This window comes from Natator depressus, chromosome 14 (assembly GCF_965152275.1).
Source record: "Natator depressus isolate rNatDep1 chromosome 14, rNatDep2.hap1, whole genome shotgun sequence".
Classification (NCBI taxonomy): domain Eukaryota; kingdom Metazoa; phylum Chordata; order Testudines; family Cheloniidae; genus Natator; species Natator depressus.
The window spans coordinates 37,161,199-37,176,344 of NC_134247.1; the positions used below are offsets into that span (position 1 = coordinate 37,161,199).

A 15,146-nucleotide genomic window follows, 5' to 3' on the forward strand; every position below is an offset into this window, starting at 1 on the left:
CCAGAGCCCTGGGGTAGCGGCGGCAGGGCTCTGGTGGCTATTTAAAGGGCCCGGGTCGGTAGCTGCGCCAGGAGCCCCAAGCCCTTTAAATTGCCACCTGAGCCCCGCCACCGCTTCCCCAGGGCTCTGGCAGCAGGGCTCTGGCGGCAATTTAAAGGGCCCAGGGCTCCAGCCGCTGCTGGGAGCCCCAGGCCCTTTAAATTGCTGCCTGGAGAAGCCGATCCACCCTAGTACGGTGCATGGGCTCTTGCCGGTACGCCGTACTGGGGCGTACCAGCTTACTTTCACCTCTGTGCCTGACTCCTATTGACGTCCATGTGAGTTAGGTACGTAACCTGCTTAGGAACTTTACAACTCCAGCCGGGCACCTGTCTGCATCTTTAGCTGCCTAAACACCTTGAAAGCCTAGCCCTTAGAACCCTCTTCCCTACAAGCAGGAGGTAGGTTACATTCCCCTATGGGGTAAGTATATGTGACCTCTGCTTATTTGTGAATGGATCATAGAATCATAGAATCATAGAATATCAGGGTTGGAAGGGACCTCAGGAGGTCATCTAGTCCAACCCCCTGCTCAAAGCAGGACCAATCCCCAATCAAATCATCCCAGCCAGGGCTTTGTCAAGCCTGACCTTAAAAACTTCTAAGGAAGGAGATTCTACCACCTCCCTAGGTAACGCATTCCAGTGTTTCACCACCCTCCTAGTGAAAAAGTTTTTCCCAATATCCAACCTAAACCTCCCCCACTGCAACTTGAGACCATTACTCCTTGTCCTGTCCTCTTCTACCACTGAGAATAGTCTAGAACCATCCTCTCTGGAACCACCTCTCAGGTAGTTGAAAGCAGCTATCAAATCCCCCCTCATTCTTCTCTTCCGCAGACTAAACAATCCCAGTTCCCTCAGCCTCTCCTCATAAGTCATGTGTTCCAGACCCCTAATCATTTTTGTTGCCCTTCGCTGGACTCTCTCCAATTTATCCACATCCTTCTTGTAGTGTGGGGCCCAAAACTGGACACAGTACTCCAGATGAGGCCTCACCAATGTCGAATAGAGGGGAACGATCACGTCCCTCCATCTGCTCGCTATGCCCCTACTTATACATCCCAAAATGCCATTGGCCTTCTTGGCAACAAGGGCACACTGCTGACTCATATCCAGCTTCTCGTCCACTGTAACCCCTAGGTCCTTTTCCGCAGAACTGCTGCCTAGCCATTCGGTCCCTAGTCTGTAGCTGTGCATTGGGTTCTTCCGTCCTAAGTGCAGGACCCTGCACTTATCCTTATTGAACCTCATCAGATTTATTTGGCCCAATCCTCCAATTTGTCTAGGTCCCTCTGTATCCCATCCCTGCCTTCCAGCGTATCTACCACTCCTCCCAGTTTAGTATCATCCGCAAATTTGCTGAGAGTGCAATCCACACCATCCTCCAGATCATTTATGAAGATATTGAACAAAACCGGCCCCAGGACTGACCCCTGGGGCACTCCACTTGACACCTGCTGCCAACTAGACATGGAGCCATTGATCACTACCCGTTGAGCCCGACAATCTAGCCAACTTTCTACCCACCTTATAGTGCATTCATCCAGCCCATACTTCTTTAACTTGCTGACAAGAATACTGTGGGAGACCGTGTCAAAAGCTTTGCTAAAGTCAAGAAACAATACATCCACTGCTTTCCCTTCATCCACAGAACCAGTAATCTCATCATAGAAGGCGATTAGATTAGTCAGGCATGACCTACCCTTGGTGAATCCATGCTGACTGTTCCTGATCACTTTCCTCTCGTGTAGGTGCTTCAGGATTGATTCCTTGAGGACCTGCTCCATGATTTTTCCAGGGACTGAGGTGAGGCTGACTGGCCTGTAGTTCCCAGGATCCTCCTTCTTCCCTTTTTTAAAGATTGGCACTACATTAGCCTTTTTCCAGTCATCCGGGACTTCCCCCGTTCGCCACAAGTTTTCGAAGATAATGGCCAATGGCTCTGCAATCACATCCGCCAATTCCTTTAGCACTCTCGGATGCAACTCGTCCGGCCCCATGGACTTGTGCACGTCCAGCTTTTCTAAATAGTCCCTAACCACCTCTTTCTCCACAGAGGGCTGGCCATCTACTCCCCATGTTGTGATGCCCAGAGCAGCAGTCTGGGAGCTGTCCTTGTTAGTGAAGACAGAGGCAAAAAAAGCATTGAGCACATTAGCTTTTTCCACATCCTCTGTCACTAGGTTGCCTCCCTCATTCAGTAAGGGGCCCACACTTTCCTTGGCTTTCTTCTTGTTGCCAACATACCTGAAGAAACCCTTCTTGTTACTCTTGACATCTCTTGCTAGCTGCAGCTCCAGGTGCGATTTGGCCCTTCTGATTTCATTCCTACATGCCCGAGCAATATTTTTATACTCTTCCCTGGTCATATGTCCAACCTTCCACTTCTTGTAAGCTTCTTTTTTATGTTTAAGATCCGCTAGGATTTCACCGTTAAGCCAAGCTGGTCGCCTGCCATATTTACTATTCTTTCGACTCATCGGGATGGTTTGTCCCTGTAACCTCAACAGGGATTCCTTGAAATACAGCCAGCTCTCCTGGACTCCTTTCCCCTTCATGTTAGTCCCCCAGGGGATCCTACCCATCCGCTCCCTGAGGGAGTCAAAGTCTGCTTTCCTGAAGTCCAGGGTCCGTATCCTGCTGCTTACCTTTCTTCCCTGTGTCAGGATCCTGAACTCAACCAACTCATGGTCACTGCCTCCCAGATTTCCGTCCATTTTTGCTTCCCCCACTAATTCTTCCCTGTTTGTGAGCAGCAGGTCAAGAAAAGCTCCCCCCCAGTTGGCTCGTCTAGCACTTGCACCAGGAAATTGTCCCCTATGCTTTCTAAAAACTTCCTGGATTGTCTGTGCACTGCTGTATTGCTCTCCCAGCAAATATCAGGAAAATTAAAGTCACCCATGAGAACCAGTGCGTGCGATCTAGTAGCTTCTGCGAGTTGCCGGAAGAAAGCCTCATCCACCTCATCCCCCTGGTCCGGTGGTCTATAGCAGACTCCCACCACTACATCACTCTTGTTGCTCACACTTCTAAACTTAATCCAGAGACACTCAGGTTTTTCTGCAGTTTCGTACCGGAGCTCTGAGCAGTCATACTGCTCCCTTACATACAGTGCTACTCCCCCACCTTTTCTGCCCTGCCTGTCCTTCCTGAACAGTTTATAACCATCCATGACAGTACTCCAGTCATGTGAGTTATCCCACCAAGTCTCTGTTATTCCAATCACGTCATAATTCCTTGACATCACCAGGACCTCCAGTTCTCCCTGCTTGTTTCCAAGGCTTTGTGCATTCGTATATAAGCACTTGAGATAACCTGCTGATCGCCCCTCATTCTCAGTATGATCCTTCCTATGCTTTGAACTTGTGCGATATGGATGAGATTTTCAAAAGTGCCTAAGGTTTGGTCTGCACTTACACGTTAGGTTGACATAACCACATCATCAGGGATGTGAAAAAACCACACTCCTGACTGACACAGCTGTGCCGACTTAATCCCTAGTGTAGATGCAGCTGTACAGACAGAAAAATTACTTCCATCGATGTAGCTGACTTTGTTGAGGGCGGTGGTGTTCCTACACTAATGGAAAAACCCCTATCATTGGTGTAGGCTGCATCTACTCTACAGTGTTATGTCAGCATAACTACACTGACATAGCTATGCTAGTATATCCTGTGTAGTGTAGACACAGCCTCAGTGACTTTCAGTGAGACTTCTGCTTCTGGGATGTTCAAACTGGCCTAAAGCGTCTTCCAAGGGGACTGTTCATTGTGTGTTTAGGTTTCTTTTTGTGTGTGTTTATTTGTTTATTTTTTTCATGCCTCTCAGCATGGCCTATGAGCTTGTATCATAAAGAAACAAGCAACAGTTCATTCAAATTTGTGCCTTAGAGGTTAAAAAAAAGTGAATTGCATAAATTACCTCCAAGATGTCAAGACCTTCTTTGTCACTCTCTGTTTTAGCATTGAAAAAAGATAAATGAGGGGATAATATGTTTCATATGCCTCAAATTAAGTTTCAAAGTTTAATTTACATTTTAATGATTGCTTGCCTGAATTGCTGATACATCCCGTATTTATCTCTGAACTATCTGTTGTGCGGTTTCACCAGGTTCACATGTATTATGGAAATTATTCACAGAGCTATTGGAAATGCCTTTTGCCTCCAGAAAACAATAAAGAAACATGATGGTCATCTGAATGAATGGAAGAAATATTAGTGTTTTTATTGATGACGATGATGGTATGATATGCCTGCAACTGCGTCCAAGTAGATAACATGTGAGTTCAAAGAGTTAGGAATGGTTTAAAAATACAATTAGAATTAAATGAAATATAGGGAAATACTTGATGCTTTGGGAAGGTAACTAACACAGGGGAAGATAAGAGCTGGGTATTATTATTATTAATATTCATATTATTATGTATAACAGGCATTAGTTAGCACAAGAGACTGGCATAGGAAAGGGGCAGCTATCCAGTATAGTGGGCACTGGCAGGGGCAGCAGAGAATGATTGAAAGTGGAGGGTTGGTTATATTGTATAATGGTTACTAGATGTCATAAGAGTTCCTTCATGAATTTCCAGTTATGTCTACTATATGGCTGCAAAGTACGACAACAGTTGAGAAAGTGGCAGATGTTTTCAGAAAGAGCCAGTAGATGACAGCATCTACTGACTTGATTGGGTCTTAGTTGGTTCTGTCTTAAGCTCTGTTTTCCCTTTGACTCCTGAACTCAGCTTTGTTGATGGCTATGCTTCCTTTTTTTCTTCCCTGCCTCCATCTCTGACCTCATGCATGTTGCCCCAGTGAACCCGCCATAAAGTCATAGGAATGTGGGGCAGGAAGGGCCCTCAAGAAGTCATCAAGTCCAGTGCTGCCCTGAGGCAGGACCAAGTAACCCTTGGCCATCCCTGAGAGATGTTTGTCCATCCTGTTATTAAAACCTCCAGTGATGGGGATTCCACAACCTCCTTTGAAAGCCTATTCCAGAACTTAACTATCCTTATAGCTAGAAAGTTTTTCCTAATATGTAACCTGAATCTCCCTTGCTGCAGATTAAGGCCATTACTTGATGTCCTGCATTCAGTGGACATGGAGAACAATTGATCACCAGCTTCTTTATAACAGCCCTTAACATATCTGAAGACTGTTACCAGGTCCCCTTTCAGTCTTCTTTTCTCAAGACTAAACATGCCTGTTTTTTTTAACCTTTCCTCACAGGTCAGAGTCTCCAAACCTTTTATCATTTTTGTTGCTGTCCTCTGGAGTCTCTCCACTTCATCCACATCTTTCCTGTGACAGAACTGGACACAGTACTACAGCTGAGGCATCACCAGCGCCAAGTAGATCAGGACAATTACCTCCTGTATCTTACATACGACATTCCTGTTAATAGACCCCAGAATGATATTAGCCTTTTTCACAACTGCATCACATTGTTGGCTCATATTCAAACTCTAACCCCCATGTCCTTTTCATCAGTACTACCACCTAGCCAGTTATTCCCGATTTTGTAGGTGTGTATTTGATTTTTCCTTCCTAACTGAAGTATTTTGCACATGTTTTTAATTGAATTTTATCTTGTTGATTCCAGACCAATTCTCTAATTTGTCAAGGTTGTTTGGAAATCTAGTCCTGTCTTCCAAGTGCTTGCAACCTCTCCCACCTTGGTGTCATCAGCAGATTTTATATGCAGACTCTTCATTCCATTATACAAGTCATTAATGAAAATATTGAATAGTTGCAGACACAGGAATGAGCCCTCCAGGACCCCACTAGATACACCCTCCCAGTTTCAGAAGGAACCATTGATAATTATTCTTTGAGAAAGGTCTTTCAACCAGTTGTGCACCCATTTTACAATAATTATGTCTAGACAACATTTCCCTAGTTTGCTTCTGAGAATATCATGTGGGACTGTGACAAAAGCCTTACTAAAATCAAGATATATCATATGTACAGCTTCCCCCCATCTACTAGGCCAGTAACCATGGGTCAGGTTCAGCAACAGGCTTTACATGGATCATGCAGTAGCAATTATCCCATAGAGCATGTATTGGAAGACAGTCATCCTTTGAGAAGAGAAGGCTGATGGAATCAGGATCATTGTTTGTATGTCTGCACAGAAAACGTAGTAACTCCCAGGCTTGGTCATTCCAAATGCCCTTCAGTGGTGTCAGGGGAGACCCCATCTTCTCCTGTAAATGATATAAATATGAGATTCATAGATTCCAAGGCCAGAAGGGACCATTGTGATCATCTAGTCTGACCTGCAGTATAACACAGGCCAGAGGACTGCTCCAAAACAATTCCTGAAGCAGCTCTTTTAGAAAAACTTCCAATCTGTGCCCTAGTACCTGAAATGTAAAAAGGTGATAATCCTCCTCAACCTCACACGGCCGTTGTGTGGATAAAATCTGTCACTGTTTGGGAAGTGCTCAGATAGCACAAGGGCACCTATCCAAAGACAGCACTCTGCACTCCATTGTGTTCCACAATATAGCTCCCAGGCTGGGATGTTTCAGCACCAAGCTGGACACATACAAGAGTGGGATTTTCCAAAAGACTCTAAGCTATTTAAAGCCCAAGTTCCAATGACTCTAGTAATTAGAGTTATGCTGCTAAATCACTTAGGTGCTTTTGAAAATCTCACCCAAAGGGCCAGATTTCCAACACCCTGGCACCCACAACTGATGACAGATTTTCCAAAAAAAGCTCCGCTCCCATTTAGGCATTGAAAAGAACCGGGTTTTCAAAAATGTCCATCAGTCAGCAACTCCTTAATGGCACTTAGAGATAGATTTTTGACACAGCTCATCATCTGCCATGCTGAGCTGTTTTGAAAATGTGGTCCTTAGTTTGTGCCCTCCCTTGGCCGCTAGCCCTCAGTTTGCTTCTCCCAGTTGGCTGCTCTCACTCTCTCTTCCTCTGCTCTGCCTCTCCATCCTGGTCTGAGCATTCAGGCCTAAATGTACAGATTATCCCCCCACCAGCTCCCTCAGCTCTATGGGAAGGAAGGGGAAAGACACATTCATCCTCTCTGCCTGAGTCTGCAGAGAGCCTGAGACAATATCTCTCAGAGGCAGGAGTTGCCTTGAGTATTACCAACACCACAACACTTCACTGAGTCTGCAGAGAGCCAGAGACAATCATGCTCAGAGGGGACAACTGCCTTGAGTGTAATCGATGCAGCAACATCTGCCCGAGTCTGCAGAGAGACTGAGACAGTAGTCATGAGATGAAAAATTAGGTTTTTACCCTAAGGGGGTGCTGTTTGTGATCCAGGCCCTCTAGCTTCAGGATGGAGAACACCGGAAATAGCCCCTTCCACTTCTTTCCAATCAGTCTGAGAGAGCAATAGGCCAAAAGGGACAATTAGTAGTAGTATTTATGTATATCACAGCTGTGATTTCATGGTCTATCCAAGATCACAGACTTATTGTGCTTGCTAGGGCTTGCACACACAGTATGAGATGATCCGGACTCAATGGCCTTACAGTCTAAACAGATAAAGGTAACAAAGATTGGGAAGAGAAACCAACGCACAGAGAAGTGAGATAATTTCCCCCAGGCCCCACAGCAGATATATGGCAGAGCGAGGGCACAAATCCACACCTCCAGTGCCCAATCCACCAGACCTTGCTGCCTCAGGATGGGAAGGAAGGAGAACAGAGCAGCTGTACTGTTTAAATGCTGCAGCATGCCTGAATTGGGTCTCTGATGAGACCTTACCATGTACATTGTACTGGATGATTGATATGCAGTGAGAAAGGAGCAGCTACATTGTATAATGGGGACCAGATGTCAGCAGAACCTCTGGGGTTCCAAAGGGGAAGCCATACTATAAAAACACCTCTAGGTGGCTGCAGAAAACAAGAGATAAAAAAGGAGCAGCTACAGGGCTAGATTCTCAGTTCTAGTAAGCTGATATAGCTCTGTTAATTTCAATGCAGAGACACCAATTTCCTACAGCTGGGGATCTGGGACATTGGCTCCAGTGAGCTATGGCTGATTCCCAGCAGCTGGGGATCCCGTCTCACTTATTCAATGGAGATACATCAATTTACACCATAGGGGGAATGTGTCCCATTGCCTTCAATGGAGCTATGTCAATTTAAACCAGATGGCAATCCAGTTCATTATTTTCAGTGGAGCATCCTTATTTTACACCACTGGCGAACGTAGCCCATAATGTTGAGTGGGGAGCAAAAAGAAAGGTTGATAAATGGGCTGTTATACTGCAAAGTGAGCAGTATGGCAGTACGTGCCAAGAATGAGTCATGGACAGCTAGTCCATGAAATAAAGGATGACTATTGGCAAAGGGCCGGGCATTATAATGGACCATCATTGCTCAGAAAGGTAAACTATGCTTCATCATGATGTGAACAATTTCCCTGTAGAGACTCATTAGGCTGTTTCACTAAATGCAATTACATTAGGGAAAAACAAGTCAAGTCACACCGGGCATTGCTAAGAACAAAGCTTTGGAGACACAAAATTGTCCATAATGCTAATGGGTTGAGTTTTAAATTGTGGGACTCAATTGTACTTATGAAAATCTTTGAATTGGACAGGGAATAACAATCTCCCACAAGGTTTTGCAATAAGAAGTGGATAGACTTATTCTTGCCTCAAAACACCGGTATAATTCAGGTCAACGTAGGACAGCTTTCCTCAGAAAACTTACTGATGGAAATGCTTACTTCTGGGAACCAGATGTGGACAATATACTGTGATGCATAAATGCAATGGTTATATAGACTATGCCAAAATGTTTACATTAATTGATGTGTGTACACACACAAATGTGCATGCGTATCCCTCTGCACAAACCATTGTCCTCCCCTGCCTGGTTTCAGATGTTCTGAAGTTTGCTCTTTTTTACACTTGGTAGAAGAGGTTTTCTTGAGCTCAGGTGTTGGCATCTGGCAACCAGGAAGGCTGGGATTCCCAAAGGAATTGAAGGGAACTAAGCACCCAAATTACAGTTGGATGTGGGTGCCTAACTCCCATAGGCTCCTTTGAAAATCTCAGACAGACTTCATGTTTTGTCAAGGATTAGTTCCAATGTTAGAGCCTCAGCTATGCAGTGCCGTGCTGTTTTAGACTGAGAAGAGGGACTCAGTTTAAACACGTCTTCACAGCTGCTTTACCCTCCCTCCAACCTTGAATACTTGGTCATGCACAACGCTTTTTCTGCATGTTCTGCCTTTTTGGGTGAGTTTCTGTGCAGATAAAGCTTGCAGGAGGAGCTGTTGTTGAATGCATGGAGGAAAGTCCAAGAGGGAAATCAAAGATCTTAGAAACATCTAAGGCACCAAAGTTTAGTGTCCACATTTCATTTTGCAACCATGAAAAGACACTTCAAACCCAGCTGGACAATAAGGGCCATGATATAAGTCCCTTCTCAAACTTCCTGCCTCTAACTTCACAGGAATTTTTTCAGGCCCAGTGTTGTGAAATCCTGAGTGACGCTGGGGAAGAAGAAAGACCCAGTCAAAGAGATCGATAATGAATTCAGTTAAGATTGTAGGCAATCGTCATAATTCTGTTGAGATCTGGGCTAGGTTATTCAAGGTGGTCTAAAGAAATTAGGCACTGATCTGCCAATGGGACTTTTGTACTAAATCTCCTGAGACCATTCTGAAAATCACAGCCTAAATCATGCCTAAATTCTGCATCATGACTTTCCTGAAGGCCCCCTTCACCTCTTGGTTCTTCAGACTGTAGATGATGGGGTTGAACATTGGGGTGGCGACCGTGTACATAAGCGACAGAGTTTTATGGAAGCCTGGGGACAGGTCCGCTGATGGTGCCATGTACATGATAATGATGGTCCCGTAATACAGACTCACCACCAGCAGGTGAGAGGCGCAGGTGGAAAAGGCCTTTTGCCTCCCGGCGAAGGAGGAGATTTGCTGGATGGCCGAGAGGATAAGAACGTAAGACACAATTATGAAGAGGAAAGGGATCAGGGCTACCAGGGAGCAGCAGACCAGAATGATCATTTCCGCCAGGGGGCTTTTTGCACAGGATAATTTGAGCAGCTCCGCCATGTCACAGAAGAAATTATTAATTTCATTGGGGCCGCAGAAGTTTAGCTGGGGCACCATCCCCACTACTAAAGCTGAGGCTGAGAAACCAGTTATCCAGGAGGCAGATACCAACAGAAGGCAGACCCTGAAGTTCATCATAACCTTATAGCTGAGTGGGTTGCATATGGCTAAGTAACGGTCATAAGCCATGACTGCAAGAAGGAAGCACTCTATGGAAGCCAAAGCACCAAAGAAAAATAACTGTGTGATACAGTCCCTGAAGGAGATTGTCCTATCCTCTACCAGGAACCCAGCCAGCAACCTGGGGGAAATGACTGAGGTGTAGCAGGTCTCCAGGAAAGACAAGTTCCCCAGGAAGAAGTACATGGGGGTGTGAAGGTGCTGGTCATACACAACTAGCGCAATCATGAGAAGGTTCCCAGCCACAGTCAGGATGTACATCACCAAAAACAGAACAAAAAGCAGAATCTGAAATTCGTTCAGGTTCCCGAATCCCAGAAGGATGAACTTGGTGATGGATGTTTCATTTTTCCCTTGCATGTGTGCCATGTATTCTCTGGAAGGAAAGAAAGGAAGGAAGGAAGATTAACAAAACCGGAAAGATCTCCTTTCCAAAAATCTACAACTATTTCCTTTGACAGGTTTCAGAGTAGCAGCCGTGTTAGTCTGTATTCGCAAAAAGAAAAGGAGGACTTGTGCCACCTTAGAGACTAACCAATTTATTTGAGCATAAGCTTTCGTGAGCTACAGCTCACTTCATCAGATGCATTCAGTGGTGAGTGTAGTTAACCATCAGAACACCTTACCAAGGAATGTAGTGGATACTCCATCACTTGGAGTCTTTAAATCAAGATTGGCTGTTTCTTTCTAAAAGTTATGGGCTGGTTGCAAGGATCATTGAGTGAAATTCTCTGGCCTGTGTTATGCAGGAGCTCAGACTAGATGATCATAAAGGTCCCTTCTAGCTTTGATATCTACGAATCTGTGACCTTATATGTCTCTTGTATCCCTAACATCAATTACGCTATGACAGTTCACTGAGAATCAGTATGATCCAGGGGGATTGATCAGTGCTCTGAAATTCTGAAAAGCAGGGATCTACTCCTGGCTTTGACACTGACCGGCTTCATGGTGTTAGGATATAGATATTCAGGCCTGTCTGCAAAAGCCTGTACTTTAAGAATTTAGGGTATTCTTATCACTTGGCTAGTTCTAGAGGTATAAAAGAAAGAATCAAAATCACTGTCTGCTGGTGTAAGGGCCCTCTCTTACTGTGATTGTTTGAGGCCCTGTTCTTAGGCTAAGGCCTTTGGCTAAGCAGCAGAGGCAGCCATAAGCCAGGAAGCGAACAGTCACATCCTCACATTCCAAACTAGTCACGTTGAAAGAAGGTGCTATTGGGCTGTTAGGAATACAATCCTGTCCTGAATACAATCCTGTCCTGATAATTCCTATCACCTCCAGAGAAAGGGAAGTGCCTAGAAAATGTAAAAGGAAACTTAGTTTGATAGCATCCTGTCTGGCAAGAACTCACTTATCAATAGCTGGGATGTGAAATCCTCACTTCTGTATTGTTTTGTCATTAGAGTTCCCACTTTGCTATTGTTTGTCTGTATAATCTCTGTCTGGTTCTGTGATTGCTTCTGTCTGCTGTATAATTAATTTTGCTGGGTGTAATCTAATTAAGGTGGTGGGATATAATTGGTTAGCTAATCATGTTACAATATGTTAGGATTGGTTAGTTAAATTTCAGTAGAATGATTGGTTAAGGTATAGCTAAGAATATTACTATATAAATTAGGGGCAAACAGGAAGTAAGTTGGGATTCGAAAATAAGGAAAAAGGAACTTGTATTTAAGCTTGCTGGAAGTTCACCCCAATAAACATCGAATTGTTTGCACCTTCGGACTTCGGGTATGGTTGCTCTCTGTTCATGCGAGAAGGACCAGGGAAATGGGAGAGTGAAGGAATAAGCTCTCTAACACATGGTCTTGAGGATGTCACTTCCCTTGTTCTGTCTTAGTTTCCCGAATTCTAAAATTGAAGCTTTTACTTTGTGACTTAGGAAGGAAGGGAGAGACTTCGAAAGGCACAAAAAGGACATAGGGTGGGTGCCTAATCCTGTTTTTTGCCTTTGGAACTCTTTGCCAAAGAGCTCTATAGAAAGGCTTAGTATTATTATTGCATACAGGAAAACAAATATTGCATGTAAGGCTACTAGCTATACTAGCAACATTTACCCACCCTAACCCGTGTCCTTATCACAGTTCAGGGCTAGCTGCACCTTTGACATCTCTCAATGCAGATGAGAGGCCTTGAGCCTTTACCTGACTGGGGTGCAAACCCGCAATTCTCCCACTCTTTAGACCCAGTCCCCGGTTTGCAACACCTGTTTACCAGTTGTGAGTGCTGAACAGGCCTGGCTAGGTTCATCTGCCCTTGCAAGACTTCCCCATGCTTGACTGGTATAAACACAGTGACCCAAACCAGCCTTTGTGAAGCCAAGTATTTAATCTGAACAGCAGGAATCAAAGCATAACACAACAGCCGACATGCATCTGTCTGACCTAAAGCTTAGGTAGGCTTAGCTTATCCAGACGGCTGGTCCTGGGAGGAACGGTCTGTACCCCTGCAGCCTCTGTGTCCCTCTCTCCTAAGCTCTAGCGGCTCAGATTTTCAACCACTCCCAAAGCTCCTTGTTTCAGTTTCTCACCTGTTGGTCCTCCCGTCTGTGGTTACCAGCACCAGTGCTGAACCCAGCATGGTGGAGGTAACACTTTAATGGCACTGACGCCAGGACTGTCCTTAAAGTACCAGAAAACAGGGAGATATCAGGGGTTATTGTCTGCTTCCCAGCCTACGTGGTCTCTGGTCCGATTGGAATTAACCTCCTGGCAGCCATCTAGCAAGCCACACAATAGCGATCAAACACATAGATAATATTCATAAGATAGCACAGGCAACTCACATGTCCCTTACACCCCTTTCCGATGTTCATTCGAATGTTGAGAAGCTGGGACTTGGTTATCGACTTGCAGCACCTTTTAGATGACATTGCTGCTTAGTTATATGCCTTTTCCCCATTCACTAAAGATTACATCATTGCGATGATTTTCTTCCCGACCCTTTTGTGGATTGCTTCGACTCCCTCAGTGAAGAGACATAATAACACCCTCTGCTTGCATTTTGAAATGTCTGTTGCATAAACAAAATTAACATGGGAACCTCAAGAGGGTTATGAATTTGGTAAAGCTTTAATGATAAAAAGGCTCTGGAGAAAAGTTCCAGTTCTTTCTTTCTTCAATTAATTTTTTATTTCTGTTCATAAAGAATCACACAATGAAAGTACAAAAAGGTAACTGTGACTTACAATTTGTAAACAGAAAAGGAGTACTTGTGGCACCTTAGAGACTAACAAATTTATTTGAGCATAAGCTTTCGTGAGCTATAGCTCACTTCATCGGATGCAGTTTCAAATACCGCACACTACACGGGATCTCCAATATAGAGGTCTGCTCAAACCTAATTTTAAAGCCCGGCCTGAACATAACTAGGCCACAATCAATCCAAACCTGACCCCAGCCCGAGGGGATCGAGTTGTTTTCAGACCTGACCTGACCAAACCCAACACTTGTAGTCGGATACTGTTGGGTTCAGGTTGCCTTGAACAGCGCGCTGAGGTTTGGGGCTGGGGTGTATGCCAAGTAGACTGAGGTTCAGAGGGAGCTTGGGCAGTGCCAGGACTCTGGCAGAGGTGGATGTGGAGAAGGGCAGTGGGGAAGACCCTCACCTTTACCTCAGAGACACGCAGCAGACTGAGGAAGCAGTGGGGTCAGGGAACCTGTGGTGGTATGTTGTCCCCGCTCCCCCGCCCTGGCCACCCACAATATCTGCCTGCCCAGCTCCTTGCTACCCATGCCTGCTATTGCTTTTGCACAACCGGCAGTGGGTCCTGCCCTGGAGGGGAAACAGCCCTCCTCCCTGTTCCCAAAATTACGTGGCTCTACCCAGCCTCCCCTTCCACACCTACCCCACCTCCAGTCCATGCCTCCATGCTTCCCCTCTCCCGGGCTCCAAGGGGGTTGGGCTGGTGGAGGAGCGGGGGCTGGGTTGCACCATCTTACAGTTTGAGTTTTCATACCCAATCCAAACCTGACATTTGTAATTGGGTCCCATTGGATTGACCATCTCTACTCCAATAGAACTGAACCTTCAGTACATTAGAGGTCCTCATTCCTCTCTTACTCCAGTCACTTGGGTCACCTTATGGGAAACTGCGCTTCATTATGAAAGTCACCACTTTGTTCCGACCCTTCCCAGAGATCCTTGCTCCTCAGGCTGTAGATGAGGGGGTTGAACATGGGATATATTGCGGTATGGAGCAGGGAGAGGACCTTGTTTAAATCTGGTGACTGTTTCCTATAGAGGCCCTAGAGACAATTATGATGGTCTGTGATGGGGTGGACTAGGCCCAGAGGCCCCCTGCTCGAGGCGTCAGGATCCTGCCACACCCATCCCAGGAAAGGAGCAGTAGAGAGGTCCTCCAAATGGTCTAGAGTGGCTGTGGGGGAAGCAGCCAATCAGGGAGGCTGTAGGAGGTGGCCAGCCAGGGCCCAGGAGGGCCATATAAAAGGAGCTGCAGAACCAGATACAGTCAGTTCCTTGCTGGAGCCAGTGGAGTGCAGATGGGGGCTCCTGGCTGGCCAAAGGGAACTGCAACACAATGGACAGCTCAGTGCTGGCAGGGACCGGGGGAGTGAGGAAGAGTTTCTGGATGGGTGCTGGGCCTGAACTTGGAAGAGCCCTGAGCTAACAGTAAGGCATCGGTGAAGGCTGGGGCTGCGGGGAAGTGGCCCAGGGAACTGAAGGCAATTTTGCTAAAGAGACATGATGGCACATGACTGCAGTTCTTAGGGTCCCTGGGCTGGGGAGTATTGGGTGTGTCTGGGTCCCCCACATAGGCCACTGGGGAAGGGCCTACAGTTGGACAGCAGTAAACCCCCAGAAGGGAACTGAACTGTCATGAGGCCCAACTGGAGAGCTGGG

General features: G+C 45.8%; 1 protein-coding gene across 1 annotated transcript; it reads right to left on the minus strand.

Moving 5' to 3' along the window:
- Positions 1-9,701: 9,701 nt before the first annotated feature.
- Positions 9,702-10,649, minus strand: LOC141998357 (olfactory receptor 5AP2-like). The gene has a single exon (XM_074971116.1). It carries the CDS (start codon positions 10,647-10,649, stop codon positions 9,702-9,704), a length of 948 nt encoding a protein of 315 aa, XP_074827217.1.
- Positions 10,650-15,146: the final 4,497 nt, after the last annotated feature.

What these genes read in the sequence shown, in the direction of transcription:
- LOC141998357 (XM_074971116.1), bottom strand. Translation starts at nt 10,649, where the DNA reads ATGGCACACATGCAAGGGAAAAATGAAACATCCATCACCAAGTTCATC.